The 23,034-nt window shown below is 35.0% G+C and overlaps 1 protein-coding gene across 1 annotated transcript in view; it reads right to left on the bottom strand.

The window, feature by feature from the left end:
* Positions 1-232: 232 nt before the first annotated feature.
* The window catches only part of LOC149803417 (uncharacterized), a 36,340-nt gene continuing 13,538 nt past the window's right edge, over positions 233-23,034 (bottom strand). Inside the window, exons 2-5 of the mRNA XM_089951409.1 lie at positions 16,904-17,176; positions 13,111-13,246; positions 9,518-9,597; positions 233-776 (exon numbers count right to left, since the gene is read on the bottom strand). Of these exons, the coding sequence (XP_089807535.1) occupies positions 745-776; positions 9,518-9,597; positions 13,111-13,246; positions 16,904-17,176 (521 nt within the window). The 3' untranslated portion in view covers positions 233-744. The remainder of the gene's footprint in view (positions 777-9,517; positions 9,598-13,110; positions 13,247-16,903; positions 17,177-23,034) is intronic.

Genomic DNA, 23,034 nt, shown 5'->3' on the forward strand with positions numbered 1-23,034 from the left:
TCTGAAGCATGCAAACCTTTTGTATAAGTATCGTAACTATTCGTAGGTGAAATTTTGTTTCTCTAAAGTCTAAGTTTTTTATAACTAAAATACCGAAATAATGAACCAAACTTTCGTCTATCCTCATTACTCCAAAATTTCTTACTGTACTGATATTTTAGAGATCTCAAACAGAGAAAATAAGAAAAACTGCGTTGATGTACACATTTTATTTGATTGCAATACGTATTGAAATGTTTTGCGACAGTATTGTGTTTACATAGCTATATAAATTGTTTCAGTTCATTATGCAACGAAATTATAGTATATCAATGTAGTATAGGAAAGGTTCAATTGAAGTGTAATATACGTTTCCTGAAATGAGCCTTAGATAAGTATGTTCTACTACCAGATTTTCACTATACCTTAAGGTAAAACGCCGAATCTACTCGAATTTCACACGTGCATTTCAGCTTTCATTATTATACATTTCAATTTTGTAAAAAGATCACAATCGATTGTAGTCGGGATATATGATGTATTATTATGACTGTTCTCGTACTTCCATTGAAATACTTATGCACACATATTCGACCCTAATAGTGCACATTTGGAACATAAAACATTTCTTTGTCTAACTCATTGATTCCAGTTACTGTAAAATTGTACATAAATACATATTAACACGACACGAGACTAGACCATGAAATATTATATGCACCTATCTATATTTTAATGGTACCGCTCTTCTTTCTGCAACATTTACTACACATTGTCTTGTCCCATTGGTTGATTCCCTGAAAAGAAAGACAATTTTATTTAAACAAAACAATCTGTTACTAGAGATGAACGTTGAAAACACTTTGTAATCCCACTTTTTATACTCTTTTCTTCATTTAAAATTAGCAAATATTTGTTTATTTGTCCATTTATTCATTACTCACCTGTGCATGAATCCGTAGTTGATCTTCAATCAAGACATTGTTTGCTACAAGACATACCCTAGTGTGATATTTCAGTTCTTTGAATGTAGTAGAGATATTGTCAGTGCTCTCAGTTGGCCTATAAAATAAAAGCTTACAAGCCGATTCTTCGGCAAGCTAGCTTGACAAAGATACTGACCAGTCAGCGTTCTGCACGCTTAGGTAACAAGGAGAGTACACTTACAACATAAACAATACCTGTTAATGCGGACAAATTTGCATGTTTAGTACAGACAATAATAGTAGCAATATGTAAAAAAAGAAGACACTTTGGGGATCAATGGGCATTTACATTACTGTCGCCATTATGGATGTATAACAGTCTGGGGTCAAGATATTAGCCCACACGATTATCATTGGGACACTGATTAAATAAGAATGAATGAGAATGTTAAATGAGAATGGTAATGTTAAAAATAACCATCGTGTGAAAATGACTATGACACTCGAGCGAAAATGGAATGGTAAACACCCACACACACACACACACACACACACACGATAGAACTGCTTACACACTACACATACATAAACACAGACAAACAAGGTTGCGGATGATTACACACTACACACATAATTTTAAGGGTTGTAAAAGTCATACACAAACGTAAAGTACTAATTGTTTCGGCCATGCTTGAATCTTGTACTCTATTTCTGAGAGAATTGGACAGTCGTTAAAAGAGCCATTGATATTGGTTACGCTCATCTTAGTCTCCACACCTCCCGGACCGTGCTACTTTTGTACGACATCATCTTCTATACCCATCTCTACCGCAAGGATGCACATGTTCTAATCTGAATCAAAGATTACTGTGATCATGAAAATACACACAATAGTGTCCACACACCGTCGAATCTGATCCTTTTAATCTCACACTATTGAATACAGTGGAAACGTTCTTTATTTTAGTTGAGTCTATCATATCATCCTCGAAAGGAGATAATTCATAGGAATCAAAATATTCCACGATGTATTCGTTATAAAATTACTTGAATACTCAGTGGGTTCCTAGGTGATGACCGTCGTCCGTTTTGATGACATAATCTCAAATGTCTTTAGGTATAAGATCAGACAGTTCATCTTTAGCACACACTACTGAATTTTTAGGAAGTTGTGTATGAATTGTGTGTCAGAAGGATATGAAGTTTCCAGGTATTCCTCAAGTTTCTCACAGGCGTCGATATGTAATGATTTCACACTTGACATGTTCTTTAAAATTTCTGTTAATTCGGTCTATGAACTTGCAGTTTCGGTACGTTGTTGCAACATAACGTAGAACCATTTTGTCTCCGAGAGGGCAATATAGGTAAGGAATGTTTACTGCAGTTTACGCAAATCTTGCAAGAATGTTTCTTTTGCCACGAGTATGCGCGATTCTTCCACGTACTCTTTAAACGTTTCTTCTTGGCTTATCATCGAATATTGATGGTATTGCACTTGGTTAGGATAATGGATTTGACAGTCATAACACTGTTTTCTGATACCAGTTAGACGGCGAGCAAACCAGAAGACTGTTTTTCTTGTTCAGATCATCCTAACAGTATAACTGTGTTGTGTTTGCCTTTCCTTTTTCATCTCCAACTGGTGCCGGTGACTGATGTAGCGTGTGTTCTGTATGGAAAAAACAAACATTCTCGCCTATGTCCACGTGTTTCATGCTTTATTGTATTAGTCTATGATCATTTCTCACAGACTGTCGATTTTCAGGGTATTGTCAAGTTTTGCGTACCGGGTCATGTTCACTATGATCTCGAAAGCCAGTGCAAACTGAAGTTCCACACGAAGTTGCCTTCATTTTATAGGGTGAAATTGCTCATCGTCGATGGTGTAGAGCAAATTTAAATCCCCCAAATAATATTCTCCTGCAATAGTCTTACGAAATGGCATTGAGACCATTGGTTCATAATTGTCTTCTAAATTCAAATCAGAGTCAAGCAAGATCTCAAGTTATTTTCTGGGTAAGATTAGGATCAAAATGTTTGTTAAACAAAGTCTGATCCCCTCTGTTGAAGTCTCTCTTGGACCATGTTGAAGTGTTAGAACTGAAAAGTATTTTGACCAATAGTTCCGTTGAGAGCTGAATTGTTGACGATGCTAATTATGGGAAATTTGGCCAGTTGACATTGGAAGACATTACCTTTGATCTTGGAATGGAGTTCAGTGACGGTTTTCACTTTCACTTTTGTAGACGATACTTGAATATTATTCTTGTGGTAGTTTGACTGATGTCGTTTCTCATTTGTAAGACTTCCACATTTGGTTTGATCCTATGGGTTATGTGGTCTACTTGTGCAGCCTGAGGTAATTTGGCCGTGATACAAAATAATTTATTGCTGCGAAATCTTGTCTCGGAAGAGTTATCTATATCAAAAGAGAAAGATTTTTCACTGGTTCAAGAATATTGATGTGATTGGCAAAGATGCTACTGTCGGTATATTTTAACGAAGCATTGGGAAGAAGATAACCGTTAAAACTGCTGAGTAAAAATATACAGTTGTTTATCTTGTTGTCGTAAGCTCCAATGTGTCCGATTGCTGTTCCAATTATAAAAACACGCTATAAAAATCAGGCAGATAAAGACAATTTAATGTTTAAGAGGGATGAAATGTTGTGACTTCTTCATTTTATCGTAATTTTATCGTCGATGACTTTTGAAACTGAAATCCAAAATCAAAGGCTGCTGGATATCCTTTCCAGCAGACTTTGACCTCTAAATACTATATTTTCACATTTTAGGTATTTCGTTTATAGAAAACGCTTTCAGGATCGTACACGTCTTTCTTGGTCACTTGTTGTAACTAGGGCAGGTAAAATGTTTTCCGCTCGTATCTTCCAAATGATAAGTAGGTGGGTTTCGTCCGTGTTCTTCTGTTCTGACATGAAACAATTCTTTTGTACAGTTGTGAAAAAATATATAAAGGTTCTTATTGTTAGTTTCCAATCAGAAACCAATCTTCAGAGTTTAAAACATTTTCGTCTGGTCTTTGACGTTTCAACAATCGAATAAAAACTCTCAATTCATTACAGGCATCACGTGTCTGGAGCACATCATAAGCGTCGATGGTAAGATTGTAAGCTTAAATCGACGTGGTAACACATCAATGTATTTGAGAGCATTGTCGTGAGTATAATATTTGCGCATACTTTCTTTCAAGGACCTTTAAAAAACTTCCACGATACTGGCTTTAGTTTTAGGATTTAATTGGTGAAAAACTGAATCTTGATTTTCTCTTTCCTTTCTGAAAAAAATGGATAAGAATTTCAGTGCCCTTGTCTGCTTGCCATTGGAGTTAGTTTCAACCACATTCTTTTAAGGCAGCTTGTAAAGTTCACACGGGAATTTAAAAGTCAAAGATTTTACTTAAGCCGATTGTGAAAACCAAAGAAAGACGCAAATCATATATACGAAGTTAAACGACAGGTGTCTTCTAGATCGGCTTTGCATTGACGATAGATTTCGGCTACTTTAAGCTTCATTCCTTTGAACGTTATGTCCTGTTGGTTTGTGTGACGTGTACGTTGATTGATATTGTAGCCATTGTCGTATATTTTACATAAGTAGACTTTAAAATTTGCTTCTAGATGCAAGATACAATTTTTTATTCGACCCGTAGCTAACCGTCTGAAATGGATTTTAGTAAATGAAGGATATTTTTTTTATCAATTTTGTTATTGCTCAGTGAGTTAACCAGCTTCCGATGTTATTCTCATCGTGCGTCATTATGTGGACAACGATGCTATTGTGTCCGACGAGCAATTGGGATAATCGATTTTTGTTGGAATATTTCTCCGATTCTTACTTTTCCTCTTCTGCTGCCAAGGTTGTTGACATTAAACTGTTTTGAATCACTGAATTCTTGAAGTACTTATCAGCTCGAGTGTTTTAACCAGTGGGATTCAAAACTCTTCGAAATTTCATTTCTCTTTCTCATCTATCCCCTAGGCGGTGTATGATGTCGCCGCGTTTTGCATTTATGCGTCTTTATTGACATTCATAGAAATCTCCCAGTACAGGTTAACATTCTCTTCAAAAGATTTCAAGTAAAACAGTTTAAGACGTTACGATAATTGGTCGCTATTCAACGAGATCAAAACAACGAGTTTAATAAAGTTTTCCTTTATTGTTGATGAGATAAATGCTTGCCCTGGATCCATCAAGTTATACGGTCGTTTGCAATATCGGACGATTAACTAGGTTTACCCACAAACAGTTCAGTACTAATGTAGCAAACCATGTTCTTTCTTCGTTTTGTTCTACGCGTTCCAGTGTGATGCTTTCAAAGTGATAGGTACCATGGTTTGAATTTATCTTTCTCTTGTGGATTGTAACAGCAGGGAGGATAGCTTCTGATATTTCGGTTCAATTTCAGAACCTCTTTAACGTAGACTAAATAAATCCTGTTCTGGAATGGTTTATTGGTTGGTATTGTTCTTTGCCGAATTTCGTATGCTTTTAACAATCTTGTCCACCGCTGAGAAAATGAAACAATTTGTCTCTATCCGACGTTCTTGTTAGGGTACGTTCTTGATCATTATGGCGACTTGATTGTTGTATATCACACGTTTTAGGGGGAAACATTAGTTTTCTTGGCAATGAATGGCCAAAATGGAGGTACAAGTTTGTCGGGAGAAGAAATGACCATTTGACAAAACCTTAGTTTTGAAGAACATGATCCATGTCTATGTGTGCTATCATAATTTTAGAATGACAGGTATAAAAGTAAATATATTTGTTTACTCAAGAATACCACAAGCATATATTAATATATGTCATTTAGTGTTCAGATTCGTCGACAATGTAGTAACAAGCACGCAGCATAGATTGGTCCTGCAAACGAGTCGCGTAGATTCAAACGTTCACTTTATTTATCCATCGTAGTTTTTTATGATTAACGAGAGGTCGAAATTCAGAATCTATTTTGCAACAGCACTAGTGTTCCCCCATACACTGAAATAAACACCATACAATTCGTAAACTATATGAGGGTTTTCTAAATCCCAACCATCAACGGAATATGATCCATTATTATTGAAATCCAAAGGTTCTGAAGAGAGATATTAGTTACAGGTGTAGAAAGCTGTGTTATTTTGTTCGCATACAGACGTGGTCGTAATAATACGCTTCAGACAAATGCCGAAACATAAAATGTTGTTTGCTTCAGTATTGAAAAGATGTGGAGACTAGCCTTGCTTCGTTTCAGTCAATCCAACGGTTTATGCATTTTACTCTAAGGCATAGTCAAATAACTACTAGAATATTTCCACTGTATCTTTCCCATTTTCATGTAAACGATTTCAGCTCCTTTCATGGTCACTAGCAAAAATTTTGGTTCCTCTTTCTTAACAGTATTTCAAATGAAATTGTAAGACACATCCCAAGAAATTATAAGTAAGGACTGTAAAATATTGATGAAAGTCGACGTGATGATGTACCACCCCTTTGGTATATGAGACATTAGCAAAATCACAAAGAGTATAGGAGTCATGAAACATCCTTTTACATCCAACTGAAATCATTCTACGTTTCTGTCATGATGAAATAAAGATTAGAGAATACAATAGTGACACGAGTCTCACAAGGCTATAATAGAAAATACAGTATCTTGAAAACAATCAAGGTTAAATAGTCAGCGCTATAGTCTCGTTTGATGAAATTAATCTGGTCATCGAACAAATCTTCTGGTTCGTTGGGATTTCTTTGAATATAACACAGATGATCCATCTCAATGACTTAACCAACTTTTAACGAAAGTGTGACTCAAAACAGGAAATCTCCTCAAACGACTTCATGGTACTCTTTCAGTGCTTAACGAGGAGCGAACACGTTATAAAGAGTTTGCATTTCAGGAACTCCGCACTTATTCAATTTACTGTTCGCTTCAGTATGATTGCAGCTTTTATATAATGCTCTGTAAAAATCGTTTCTATTCTGGCCTATCGTTTCACTATGGACATGTTTCAGCTACCACAATTATACTGCTTAAATACAGTCTGATCTTGATCGTTGTTAAGCTGGAAGCTGTTTGCTACTGGTAAGTTGGCCCTCTGATAAAACGTTGCGTCGTCCTCTACTTCTTGGACGCGAAACGTGCATCACATGAATGGTGACATTTCCATCGGTCATATCAAACTCACCATCCATTTGTTAAACGTGCCGAATTTTGTTAAAGAGTTTGGAATATGTTAATTTCATTTATGTACTAACATAAGATTTGAAACTGCCGTGACCGAAGGACAGGCACAGAGTATCACAATCGTTTGCATTATCAGTTTAGTTCCTTTAATATAGAATCCTGTAATCCAGTAATTTTGACAGTTGGCTTCTCTGCCTGGACATGAGACTTGAACTCTTTAAAGTTGACAGTGTAAGTGTAGGATGTTGGTTTTAAGGTTGCCGAAATTCCATTACTGAGTAGCTCGAATGTGAAAATAATCTTTAAAGGATACTGAACGACGTTCTTTCTAGATCTTTGAGGGAAGGCTGAGGATGAAGATGTTTTAGGTTCACTAAGGTCCTCTTCAAATCTTCTAGCGTGAACGTCTGCAAGATTGAATTGGAGAGTGATGGGTGACACAAAAGGTCGTCTTCGCTTGGCTTCTGGTGTCTCCATGGAAATTGTATCTTTTCATAATGGTGGATGACTCAGATCTGATTTTACTACGATTACGTCTCTATCCATTATATTTAGAGCTATAGAATGCAAGTATTCAGTTTCAACCTGTGATGATTGCAAAGTCACATTTAACACTTCTCGTCAGAGATTTACAGACATTCGATAATATACATCCAGCAGGATTTCTGACTACTCATCCGCACTAAATAAAAGTGAAGATATATATTATGTCTATCAGATCCTGGGCTACGTAATAGCCATTATTTTCAGCATGCTCTTCAATCCAAACTACTTTAAGCATGTGAAGTCATCATGAAATATGACTTACATCACAAGCATAGTTATGTGGAAGTGAAGAGTATACATTACAAGACAAAGTTACCTCAAGAGTGTATTGATCTGGGGATCTGTGATGAGGAGAAATATCCGAAGACCATCCAAGCTGTGTTGTATGTTCTCATATACAGATATACTACTCAAATGCTCAATTATGTTCAGTATATTGTGTGTTTTATGCTTGTGTATGTTTGAAAGCATTCCTATATTGTGTGCGTGTGTGTTTGTGTGTGTAAGAAAAAGCAAAACTATAAATGTGTGTGATAGTGTATAATAATGTTTGTGTGCAATTATGTGCGTGTGTGTCAGTGTGTGTGTGTAGCACTACTCTTTTTTCTTATTTAACTACTCTGCTATTCTAATGTGGATGGTAGGGGATTTCGTTTTTATTTATTATGGGATAATGGAAAACTGATAAGAGTAACAGGGGGATTTAGTATTAGTCATAAGTTGTTTATATGATTTTTTGTTTTCTTTTTATAATTACCAAGACCTTGTCTCCGGAGTGCCATATTGGTGCTAAACCGCTAGGCATTTTTAACAGTATTTATTGTTTATATTCTCATTTAATCAGTGTCACAATGATAATTCTTGAAATAATATATTGACCCTAGAGTGTCATTTTATTACAGAGTATTATACGTCCAAGACGGCGGCAATGAAGTCATTAACACTGACATCCAAATCTCATTTCGACCACCCAAGTGCCATGCATTACTTCACCAATGTAAAAACATGTTATAGACAAAAGTGACTGATTTAGGATTGATTGCATATCCTGTAATAATATTGGTTTAGAAATTGGAGATATTCGAAAAATGTATCGATTTTTCAGTCCTGATTTTATATATTGATTACTTTCGAGAAATGCCGTATTAAAAGACGCTCCATAAGAAACCACACCATGATTTGATTATAAAAAAAATGATTATAGATTAACATTTATGCAATATATAGGCTATATAGTCATAATAATGCTAAACATTCGAGTAGTCACAAACGCGGATGTTTGAAAATGTTGCGCCACGTTGATTAAGAACCTACATTAATAGTCAAAGGAGTGGTAGGAAAAGGAGGAGCGACAGTGGAAATAGTTACAGTTGCTCAAGTATAGGGCCTAGCTTACCACAAGACATACTAATTAATTACAGTTAAATGCATTTCAACACTTAATGAAATTAATTAAATTAATGAAAGTTAAATGCATTTCAACAATACAAATAAAAGGTTGCATGTATTTAATGAAAACTAAAAACACGTACAGCATATGCACAGAACTATTTTCATAACTATAAATGAATATATTCCACTATCTAGTAGCAAATCTCTTTTCCAGTCACTATGACAATAAATACAAATTATATATGATCCAAGTAACACTCTTGTCCTCCACCATACGATTATATAAATACTACATAGCCACCATAATCCAGAAAAAGTTGTTGGCTAATTATCAGGAATTTTTTATTGAAGACACCAACCTCTACCAATACCTTTAATCCTTCTGTACGCTTAACGTCATTACCATTATGTGCAATTGTTTTTATTTTTACCAGTAATGAGGTCTTGTATTGATTAGAAATCTCTAAAAAGAGTCTGTGTACCTTGTATTGTGGAATATTGCTGTTCTTCCTCCGAATGGCCCCTTCTTTGGATATCTTCATATGCATTGTCAGCTGCCTTCCTGTAATTATATAATGTATCATGGTGATCCGTTTATACAATGGATCTTGACATATAGTATACGATACCTGATTCGAAATATATTTTTGTTTAACAAATAACACTGCAAGCCAATGCAACAAACGGTAAACCTCTCAAGAGTAGCTAAACACCCATTTCAAAAACAGATGAGCTCAAACGACTAGAACAAAATATATTCAAACAAAGAAGTAAAAAACACAAGAAAATAGAGTAAATATACATTAATTAAATTAATATTCCTGATTTTGCGAGTAAAAGCTGATTTAGAAAAAATTAAATACATAAAATTGAAACTTGTCTGCAATTTAATTGCACTCCAAAATTATCTGCAAATACAGCTATATGTCATGGTGCTCTGAGAGATGGCGTTTAACCCCTAAATAGTAGCATGATGTTAGGTTAAGTGCAACTATAATAAGAAAATTGATTGTTTATTATTTCTAAACCTATTTACATGTAACGTATTTTATGTATAAATAAAACGTAATAAGTTTTGACTTTGTTGAAAAGTGTAGCTAAATCAATGAATGGTTGCTGATGCATCAATACTCCAGTATAAACATTTGTTACTTTATAGACTTAGCAGCACTTTGTTAATTCTTGCTTCCATAATCCTTCTTGCAATTCTTTTTAAACACCGCATTTGTGTCTATAATACGTAAAGAGCTAAAGTGATGCTGATGTTTACAAGATATTGTTTTAGAATTATTATACGACAAATGGCAACATGAACATATGTTGTTTTTTAAAAAAATCTTTGTATCTGCTTTGAATAAAAGTTATTAAAACTGAGGTAAGTTCCTAAACACTGAGTAGTGTATAACCCTTAAGTAAGTTGTTCATGAGATGAAGCAGATAATTTCATACGGCAAAGAAATAACATGAAAACTACATAATCTTTTGCTTATTCTTCTGTCTATTTCAAAAATGTACGTTAAGTTACAGTTTTACTTGTGAAACTTGTCTTATAATTCTACATATTAATTGCTAAATACTATCAAAAATGAATATAAGAAAACTAAAGCGTCTTGAGACCTAGATGATACAATTAATATTAATTGAATTTAGTGCGAGTCCAATGTAACATTCACATGATTATCTTTGCTCTTGATGGAAATGTTTTGGAGCAGGAAATTGACATGTTAAATATCTCCACAAAAATGTATCAAATCCGTTATTATTGCATGTTATTGAAGTCATCGGGAAAATAATTACTCTTATTTCCCTCATTTCACCAGGCGATTAGCTAACCAAACCAATGACAAATATTATTTGCATAAAGTACAAAGTAGTATGAAAGCCCAACAGGAAATGCAATGTTTATTTAGTTCATCATCAAGTCATTTAATGCAAGTGCAAACATATCCAGAAATAACATTTTAACCTTTGCTTTTTGTTTATGCACAAGTTAGTTTCTAATATAAGTAAGATGGTCTTTGTTCATCTGGCCTTATAGCTGAATGAAATAACTGTGTTCCATGAAACTATGGACAAATACAGGAAAATATAAGGACGTTAATTGATATAGTAATAATTTAAAGATCATCAATGGGAAATCCATGGTCTGTACAATTGTTTTGATAGCTAAGCACCATAGATGCATTCATAACTAACTATTTGATGAATGTAAATGAAACTAGACAATATATAAGTCACTGAGGTGCATATTTGAAGAATGCAATGCTGATTATGTGATGTTATAAACGATTGAGTCAAGATTTCTTTCTTACAAATGCACCGACGTTGCAAATTACTGGTTATAAGGTTGCGTTGTTGACAATTTAAACGATACTTTGGATGAATACAAACAAAACTTGATTGAATATTGCTTCACTCAGCTGAGTTCTTCACTCTAGGGTAGGGCTACAGTATAAATAGGAAACATGAAGTTAGTTAGGTCCTTGAATTTGCGATTAGGCCATGATTATTTTCTTTTAGGCACTGCCACTGTAACTGTAGCAACGCTTAGACTGTCATTATAGAACTTATGAACACAAACATTTCTTGACTATTTTATATAGACAATGAGTTTAATTTTCCATTTTAGATAACAGAGAAAAATAATGAAAAGGCGTACACTGGCGATTGACTAATCGTGATGAGGAAGACATCCAATTTTAATCTTCACCTTTTCTACTTAAAAAATATAGTCTAACCTTGGACATTGTCACACAAACGAAATTCACATATTCTTGTTCCAACGTGTGCATGTCAATTATATGTCAGCCCTATTAATGCAATTTTGCATTTTAGGTTGAGCTCAAACCATCCAATATTCATATTCAGAGCATCAATAGTATCGTACTTTTGTAACTCCTTTTTTGAAAGCCTTGACGTACCATTTTAAATCTTACTTACTTCTAAACTACGAGCCTGTGTTGATATATTGGCCGAATAGTTTAATGTCTTTTAAAGATTAAATATGTGGAAATCTTTACAAATGAATCAATAGATTATACGTAGAAATGTAGAAATATATTCTAACGTACTCAAACGTATTAAGGAATTTAGTTATATTATGATTATGGAAAGACAGTTTTTATATTTTGGACCATAGATATATTACACACAAGATCACACCACAGTCTGCTTAGTGTACTTAATCTCATGAGCAAACCATGACTGAAAAAAGCAATCAAACTTTGCAGCTATTTGTGCTACTTCAGATGTAGAAAAATAAATACATTCAATGAGTGCAAAATGTATCACCCATAAATATTCAACGTATTATAATATGTATGTTACTGCTCATAAAATCAGGTATAGTTAAATTATTACTAATATAGCATGTGCATAGAATTGTAATTAGTCATTTTGTAATTAGCTCGTCGCATATTTGCATTTAAAGCAACAACACCAAATTATCGTCATCCTATATCAACCCGTGTGGGCTTATGAAAAGCATATTTCGAACTAAAGTTACAACTTTACATAACCTGCAGTTTTACACACACACACACACACACATATATATATATATATATATATATATATATATATATATATATATATATATATATATATATATATATATATATATATATATATATATATATATATATATATATATATATATATATATTTGAAAGCAACTAAAATTATCTAACTTCAGTCAGAATTTTCCTGACTTCTAGCTGAAACAAATGCCAAATTTCTCTGATTCACTCGAACATTCCCATGCTTTTTAAAAATGTATGCTCTTCCCAATATTGTTATAACACGTTACCAAGTAAAAATGTTATTTATATGGCTAATATCATTTTGTAGTTTGGTCGGTGTCTAACATTTAACCGTTCACAATGAAAGTAAAGTTACTTTCATGAGATTAAATACATTTTAGCACTGTGCTACTTTGAGGACCTTTACGTTTTGCAGGGTGATATATTTTTTTTTACGTTAGAACAAACATTCATGTTTATCACGTCTTGATATTGCAAACGTTATGTTCATATAGCATAGGTTTTATTTTATTATTATAATCGAACACATTCACCTTCTTTTCCGCCATACGATGACAATCACAGTGGTCACGACCAGAAGGAGAGCTGTAACCCCTCCTACAGTCCCTGCGATGATACCAATTTTAGCACTGGTTATCTCGATATCAGCTCCTGTTCTTGATGTATTTCCTAAAAATGCAAATATACCCTTGTGCTAGCCTTGGCTCTACTTTCATAACTGAGATATATTCTAAAAGGAATTAAGGATTGAAACGACCAAAACAAAATATTTAAGTTTTTTACATTGAAAGTAAAGTATCATTGCCATGGCTTGTCTATTGCTATAGTATATGATTTTCGTTTTAGCAATCAAAGTGGGAGCTTCTCTGTACTTTTATTATCAGATACTGTGCTATTTTCTGAGATGTTTCCTTCTAATGAGAGTGTTCTTATTCAGGGAATAGAGTGCGGCTTTGTTAATGTTCCTCTCCATTGTGTAAACTTTTCATCAGACTTAGTTGCAGCACAGTGTATGCTTTTACCCGTTGAGGGCGTTCATTAAATACTAGGCAACGACCTGGCTGGAGATAAGTTGTGGTTAATCTACTTGTAACTGACAAGCCTTGTTTGGATCTATTGCTCTGATTTCGGCTGAAAAAATTGATGTTCCATTTGTTAAGCGAACTTGCGTTGTGTTATTTCCACAAAGGAAGGCTGCAGCAGCCTTTTCCTCGTCCTTTGATCCATCCGTGTAAATTCTTGTGTAGTTTTTAAATTCGGCGAGGAGTTCATGGTAAGAGTTGTGGAAGACAGAAGGACTTGTCTCGGATTTTTTTCCATCGTGTAGCGTAAAAATTACTTTTGGTTGTTTAAGTAGCCAGAGTGGTGTGTTGGAGATGGACATTTTCTGAATTTTAGAAAGATCTATTTTTGTACTGTCAAGGCTGGATGAGATTCTAATGCCAAAGGAAGGTATGGCGTTTGGTTTATTTTCGTATAAGGGTTTGTATTTGGGTTGAAACACAGCCCAAAAAGCAGGATTCAGAGGGTTTGATTTTAATTTGAGAGCATACTGTGCGGAAAGCATTTTGCTATGATGCGATAACGGTGGCTCGTTCGCTTCAGCTAGTAGGCTTTCACACGGGGATGTTTTAAATGCTCCCAGAGCCAGTTTTATTCCCTGATGATGAATTGGATCAAGACAGAAATTCAGTTTTTGCTGGAAAATGATTTCATAGTTTTGTGTAAAAGTGACAGGAGTTCACTATGTATACTTGTTCCGAAACCAAATAATACTTTCCGCATTTGCACTGATTATAGAAAGGTGAACAGTGTGACTAAAACAGATTCATTTCCATTACCAAGAATCTATGACTGCATTGATAAAATTTGAAATGCAAAGTATGTAACCGAATTCGACCTTCTGAAAGGATTTGGCAAATTCCTCTGACGGAAAGGGCAAATGAAATTTCGGTATTCGTAACTCCAGATGGACGTTATCATTATAAAAGTGATGCCGTTTGGGACTAATGGTTCGCCAAGTACTTTTCAAAGTTCAATGAACATGATTACCTCTGGTCTAAATAGTTGTGATCAATAATGGCATCATCTACAACGAAATCTGGAAAGAACATTTCGTGACAATTCGGAAATTCTTTGGCAGACTCACTGATGCGAGTTTGACAATTAATTTATGCAAAAGTGAGTATTGTCGCGCTTGTGTAACATTTCTAGGACATATCATGGGACTTGGACAAGTTAAACCTATATATGCGAAGGTCAAGACTATCTCTCAATTCTCTGTGTCAATCAGTAAAAAGCAACTGATGCGATATTTTTGTATGGCTGGATACTATCGGACAAGTTTGTTCCAATTTTTCCATAATTGCTGAACCCCTGACAAATTTATTGAGCAAGAAAACCACGTTTCATTGGTCTGAAAAATGTCAGAAGACTTTTGAATAGTTAAAAGCAATATGTCAGAGTGTACCAGGTCGTACAGCTACAAATTTCAGCCAATCATTTAAACTGTCTGTTGATGCAAGTTATGTTGGGGTTGAAGCCTTAATGATTCAGAAAGATAAAGATAGTGTTGATTATCCAGTGTGCTATTATTCTAAGAAATAAAATAAGCACCAGAGAAATAATTCTAGAATCGAGAAGGAATGTTTGTCTTTGATATTGATATTACAACACTTTGAAATTTACATTATTTCAGCTCCTTCATCGATTAGTGTGTTTAGTGATCACAACCCCCCTCACTTTCATCGGCAAGATGAAAAGCAAAACTCAGATTTTACTAAGGTCGGGTTTGTCATTGCACGAATATAATATTGACATCAGTCACATCAAGGGAAAGTATAATTTAATAGCAGATGCACTTTACTGTATATATAAATGTATTATTTCATATTTACTTTGTATCATTCATTAGATTTTTTCTTATGTCACTTTTATATATATATATATATATATATATATATATATATATATATATATATATATATATATATATATATATATATATATATATATATATATATATATATATATAAACCACACGTATAATTGACCAATGGTAAAAAATAAAGCTATTTTGATATAAATCTTTCTTTTTCTTTTATGGGGAAGTGTTATATATATATATTAAACTATTTATCTGTTAGATTTAAAACTTTTTGTATTCTATTACATTGCTATTGTTATGTAATATTGGTTACTGTATTTGATATTGTCTAGAATAGAGTTCAGTTATGTTTGTCATGACTGATCTGTTTGACAGAAACATTGTATATAGTTACTGACCTTGTTTCAAAATCAGTGACAGTTTAAGTAAACAAATTTAAAATTTTTTAATTATCCTTCTCAGAGTAAGAACCAATAAATTGAATCAAGGTCATACCTGCTCGACGTGATATTTATCATGTAACAAACTTCTATATTTTCCAGAAGGATGAACTCTTGACCCCCATTCGGCAATCTTTTTGCGTTTTAGTTAGTCTTATAACTGAAGAATTCTATTAGTGTGCCTTAACACTTGAGACATCAAGTTGTTTTATGTTGTGTCCAGTTTGGGCTGAGTTTTTGTTTCTTTCAAGTTATTGAAATTCAGGTGATTATTTTCCCTGGAAATACAAAAGTGCTCTGATAATTCTTGGACAAAGACATTTACTGAAATTTGTACGGAATTTACAAACTGGAATACTATTTGAATCAAAAAGAAACTGTTGACATATCTATACAACGCTGACTATTACAGACGCCATCGCCTTCCATCTTTAATTTTCATCGGGTTTTGAACTGTGATTCACTTAGAACTTTTCATTGTTAGGACCTGTATTTTAATTTTTGGATTACTTTTGGATTTAATTCGCAAACCGTAAGTTCTATTTTCTCATTTTGTTTCACTTATTATTGTAGGAAAATAAAGTGTTTGTTACATTTTATAAAGCTTATTGTCTTCACTCTTTTGTTACTTTTTTTAAGAGCATAGACTCGAAACACACCACTAGGCAACATTTTGCAGTACAATCTAATTGGACTGGTTCTATGCATGTTGCAACAAGTTTCATATTTTAACTGTCTGAAAAGAATGATATAACACACTGCCGGCCAATTGACATTGTAGAATTTCATCAAGCCATCGACTGTCTAATCCTTTTGGGTAGTATCTAACCAATTAATCCCAAATTATTACGTTGCGAATAGATTAAGTAGCCTATTCAAAAAATATTTTGTCTACTTCGCACAAATGAGGTATAAATAATGAAGTATATATGAACCGTTTAAATCAACTGAAAATGTTATGGACAAATCACAGATGGAACATTATACTTGTCTTCGTACCTGGTATACAATCTTTTGCGGTTTTGGATCCTAGTCCTACTGTAGTATTGCCAATGTCACAAGGAAGACAAGATGAATGCCCCCAAGACGGCTGATATGTCCCATATTCACAGGGCGTGCAGGATGTGGCTCCTGATAGGCTGTATGTTCCATCTGAACATTTATCGCAATATGATCGCCCAGTGGATTGTTGATATTTTCCAGGTTCGCACTGAATACACTGGTATTCCTGGCTTTGAGTGTTCCTTTCGTAGTGCGATCCAGGAGAACAAGCTGAATACATGAAAATCAATAGTATAGTATATATATGTTTGAAAAAAATTGAACAAAGTTGAGCAAGCCGACATATAGAGCACCAATGAATCCTGTTTTTTTTACCAAAGTTACCTTTACCACTGATTTTGACCTAAAAAGGTAACCCACATAACGAGAGAATCCATATATCGGTGATTGATGATATAACATATATTAGTCAAATTTCGATGTCATAGGAAGCGGCTACTCCTAATAGGAAACTAGGTTACATTTAGAAAATATATTTAGAAAAAGAATATATATATATATATATATATATATATATATATATATATATATATATATATATATATATATATATATATATATATATATATATATATATATATATATATATATATATATATAATAAACTGACTACGAGCAGTGCAAAACTAGTATCGAGCTAGCCTATGCGCTTTCGATTCTTAATGAGTATTTTTCAAAGGCAAATACAAAACATAGACAAGACAAACAAATAAAACAGACAAACTGTTGTTTTTGTAAAACTTTACATGACTATGAGTTGTTGCGGATGCTGATATATATTGTATATTGAGCTAGACATCGATGAGCCATAGCGTCATCAGTTATTTTATGTAAATTTATGTACGGGCAAATTTAACCCGGATATTTCATTGTTATAGTTGTAATTATAGGTTATTGGGTGACTAATAAGCAAATTTAGAGAATTATTGAAAAGATAATATACCGGCTGCACAAAGGTAATTTTGTTTGTAAATAGCCGTCTTTTTCTAGTCTTCTTGGTTTAAACGCTTGGTTTCAATGTTCTAAGGCGGCGTATCCAGTAAGATTCCTTTTCTTTCCTGGTTTCGGAACTCCATTTGAGGTTGTGAGCATATGCTATAAGTGTTATATCACTGAAAGTGTGGCCATAGGAGGACAAGTGTTCTGCTACTGGGCTTCTGTACATCTTCTTTGTCATCCAGTCAGATCTATGAAGGTTTATCTTTTTGTGTAGCTTTTCAGTTTCCCCGAGATATTGGATGCTGCAGATCTTACATGTGATGAGATAAATTACATTCTCTGTTTTGCACGTTTTGTTTGATCGATGTATGTTCATATGTTTGCTATTCACTGTGCTAAAATGTTCTGGTTTCTTTCATATGTTGGCAGGTTTTGCACCTTTTATCGCTACAGGAGCCATATTGACTAGTGAGGTCTTGGTTATTGATTGGCGATAGCTTCGCCCTGACCAGGATGTCCTTGAGGTTGTTTGGTCTCCGGAAGGCTACTACAGGTTTGTTCGGGTGTATTAACTTTAGTGCGTCTCTCGATTCCACGATGGGCCAGTGTTTCCTGATGATTTTACCTACTTTGAGGTTGTCGGGATGGTAGGTCAGGATACATGGTATCCTATCAGCCTTTTCCTTCTCTCTATATTGCAGTAGGTCATTGCGGTTTGTTTGTTTCGCCCTTTGGGTTGCCTCCGCAATCAGGTCTTTGTCAAAGCCTCGGTATACAAATGTTTAGCTAACTCATCGGACCTTTGTTGAAATGTTTCATCGTCGGAGCAAATTCTGCTTATCCTCAGTGCCTAGCTATATGGTATGTTTCTAATGCAGTGTTTTGGATGGCAACTGGTTAGGAGATACTGGTGTTTCTCGGTTGGTTTACAGTATATGTCTATATGGAATTTCTTTTCTACCAGTCTGGTTGTGGTGTCCAGGAAAACGTGGTTTGAGTTGGAGACTTCTGCCGTGAATTTTATTGAAGGATGGAAGCTGTTTGCCTTTGATATGAAATCATCCAGATTTTCTCTTCTATTTTGCCACTTCATTTCTATATCATCGATGATAAGAGTTGATCCTCCAGTTTTCCCATACAAATATATGCATACGAAGGGGCCATTTTTCTATACATTGGGGTTACATTGATTTGCAGGTAGTTTTCGTCATTAAATTCAAAGTTATTGAGTTTTAGGACAAGCTCCAGGAGTTTGACTAGGAAGTGAGTGGGTGGACCGTCTATTGTTCTTGTTTCCCATGCTTCTCTACACGCCTGTATCCCTTCGTTGTACATTATGTTAGTATATAAAGATGTGACGTCTAAGGAAACAGGTAATGTATATGACAGTATTAGTTTTGCTTTTTATGAGGTAATCTGTTGTGTCCCGAAGATATGACGGTAATTTGTGGACATATGGTTTCATGAAATGTTCGAAATATGTTGATATCCTTTCTGTGGGATGCCCGTTACAGAAGATTATAGGTCTGCCCTGGTTTCCTTGTTTGTGGATTTTAGGTAGAAGATAAAATCTAAATGCCTTTGGGTTTTCTGGGCTTAAGTAGTTTTTCGTTTACTGGTCTATATGCCCAATTTGGTACGCCTCGACAATTATATTTGTGATGGTTTTTACATATTCCAATGTTGGATCATGGTCTAGTTTATGATAGAACCTAGCATCACTTAGTTGATTATTTGCTTGAAGAATGTAGTCTTCCCTATTCATAACGACCACAACGGAACCCTTATCTGCAGGCTTAATTATGATGTCTGTTCTTTTCAGTGATTGAAGCACATATTTTTCTCCTTTTGTCAAGTTAGATATATGTTAGTATGGTTGAAGTGTTGGGAAATGTCGTTCTCAACTGAGTTGATAAAGGCTTCTAGATTCATGACTAATATAATATATCGATCTGGGTGTATATTATTATAAAGCATACGTAAAATCTAAGCAAATACCAGTACATTGATTTATGGTTGCATATGAATATTTTCTTATACAAAATATACCAGACTAAACAAATTGAAACTAACCAGAACAGCATGTCTCCTTTATATTTAAAAAATATTAAATTTACTAGACCACACCAAAACTTCTAGATCACAATAAAAATTTGAAATTACTAGACGAATCTGATTATCAAGACAATTAACAGTAATGAACAGATAAAATAAAAAGCAGTAAGGAATCTTTTACCGATATCACAAAATTTCCGAAAATTACAATGTAATGACCTTGAAAGTTTCCAGTGAAGTTTAAATATCCCTGAGCAGTGTTGTTCAAGTGATTTTCAACATTTTAGACTGAATGAAGGATATTTTTTCTTGTGCTCTTAAATTGTTTTCCTCTAAGGCATTTCACATATTTTAATGTTTACGTGTTGTACCATATATCTACTGTTATATTAGTGAAACCATGTATCTAAGATACAGAATCAGCGAAAACAAACAATCAACATTAAATAACATGGTCAAAATTAATGCTATCTTCACTGCCATTTTCAGCTTAGCCACAACAGGTACGCAACAATATATGTAAGACCCAATATTACCATGTCGCATCTGATTTAAGACTTTAATTTTAGTGCTTAAACATTATATGCACTATCATTTTAATTAATCTGAAATTTTCAAAGTTTCTACAGTAGATATACTTCTACTCTGCACTGTTCCAGGGTTTGCTTGATAGATACGAGCTTTCAAGAATTCTTGCAGCAGAGATTCAGAATATTGTTTAGCGTCGTAAAAACGCTGCGAAGAAATTAAGGAAAGAACAGACGGGAAACCTAACTTTTTACACTGTTTACAACATAAGGTGTCTATTGAAATAGATAATTTGGCAAGATGATAGCACTAATTAAATGTCATTTCAAGTGTGTTAGCATCAACTGTTATGCAGACAATATCGTCTTCTACAATCAGATCTTTAGCACGGGTGATAAATATTGATCTCAGTAAATTAGCTTTTGAATAAATATCAGTGAAATAAAACAAATTAGGGTGATACACACTTGTTGTCAACTTGAATGTCGAACTTTGAATAATTTGGGGTCTAGTATGGATTACTTTACTGGATTACAGGAATACAGTCAGTGATCTTCATTTGACATTTAAAAAGAATTGCTCTGAATTGAATTATTGTGACAGGATATAAAATAATAGGTAGCATTGGAACACAATATTGTTACCGTTAATATTGACGTATTTACTTACGGTTAAATGAAGTGCACCAAAAGGTGCAGCTTTTCCTGTTCTGCGCAATATTTTTCAGCAAACTAAATGACACAGCTAAATTAGTTTGAATTAGGTAGTTTTATCTTTATCTATGACCCCCTGCGGGTCCGGGTTTGTGTCTTCACTACGTGTCGTAAGAGGCGACTAAATACAGGCAGCCTGTTTGCCGTGGGTTGCGTCCCATGTCGGGGGAGGAAAGGATCCTAGTAGTAGAGCAGAGGCTTTCCGATGCAATGCACTACCTTGGCCTCTACTTATTCTAGATGGGTGGTCTGGATTGGCCTAGTCTCGATTAATCGGCTTGTAACGCTAAGCCCTAGGAGGACTTAATTTACTTGCTCACTTTCTATATTTGTCTCCATGTATCTCTCTTGCTACCACCGTTGCCCCTACTTTCAACCCCAAACGTGTTTACAAAAATGAAATTAGGTAGTCTGCTTGTATAGTGCGAATGTAAAGCACATACTGAGAACATCCGACAAATTAAGACCTTTCATGACATACCAGTAATTTCTTTCGCACACACATCACTTAACACATTGAAAGGCGTCATTCATTGCCCTGACTTGGCTGGAGCCAGCGACAATGAAATTTGCGAAGGGATGAAGAATGAAGGTGTCACTGCAGCCCGTATACTTCGCATCAAACGAAACAACATTCTACAGGACACCAATAGCATTATACTCACCTTCAACAAACCAACAGTACCTAAAATGGTCAAGGTTGGATTCTTACAAGTCAAGGTTGAGGTTTATATACAAAATTTCCTTCGATGCTTCAAATGTCAAAAATGCGGCCACCATGAAGACCGATGCCCGGGAACCCAAGTATGTAGCCGATGCAGAGACCCTTCTCATCACGAATCCGAGTGCAGAGCCACTCCGCAGTGCGTCAACTGTGGAAAGAAGCACCATGCTAATTCAAAGGATTGTGACACCTGGAAACATGAGAAGGAAATACATAGGGTTAAATGCACCTCCAGCAGCCCCTATCCAGAGACCAGAAAGCTTGTACAAGCTAGAATTTACCTCCTCGGCCCGGCCTTCTCAACTGTAGTGAAAATCAATCCCAAAACAACGAAGGACGCTCAGACACAGACAGATCCACCCGATTCAACGTCAAGTTCTAACACCCCCATTACCAAGCACAGAAAAACACGGCATCTTCTCAAACATCTTTTAATAATATCCCACCACAGAAATCACCAAGGAATAAAACCAAGTCTCTAGCAAACAGACAGCAAAAGTGGTCCGATGACTCCATCAAACTTTATAACAGGTTTGGAGACATTGAGAGTGTCACGTTTACCCCGACAAAGAGTAGCCCCAGTTTGAAACATCTATAATCAAGGTAATTCTGACAAGCCATTGTTTGATGTTAAACATTGCCGCAGGGTAGCACTAATCCCTTGCGTAAGATTACCGTGGCTAGAAGTGGAGAGCCAGACCTAGGAGCTGCGAGGCCGCCAGATAGTCAATTATCACCTAGATGTGGAAACGTTTGTCCAGATCAAAAGAAGTTGCCCGAAGAAGTGGGAGTGTCTTAACTTCTTTTCCCTGCAGACAGACAGCCAGGTTGAACTGGCCGCTAAGACGATTGGACAGGGTCACAGCGTCACCCAATCAGAATCGAGATAGGGGACAGACCCTGATTTGGCTAGAATGAGATCTCCGCGTCTTCCGGCAAGAATTAGTTCGCTAGAGAGATTGCCCAGAGTAGGATAGCGTAACTCCGAACAGCCATTCGTTATTGGCGGGAATATCTTAGAACAGGAAATTCTAAGTACAGACAGCTTCAAATAAGGTTAGTGAGCTAGTTGTTCGTTCTTTGCGGAATGCGACTGCATTTTTAATTGC

Source organism: Sinohyriopsis cumingii, chromosome 3 (assembly GCF_028554795.1).
Source record: "Sinohyriopsis cumingii isolate HCF-2022 chromosome 3, ASM2855479v2, whole genome shotgun sequence".
NCBI classification, from domain to species: Eukaryota; Metazoa; Mollusca; class Bivalvia; order Unionida; family Unionidae; genus Sinohyriopsis; species Sinohyriopsis cumingii.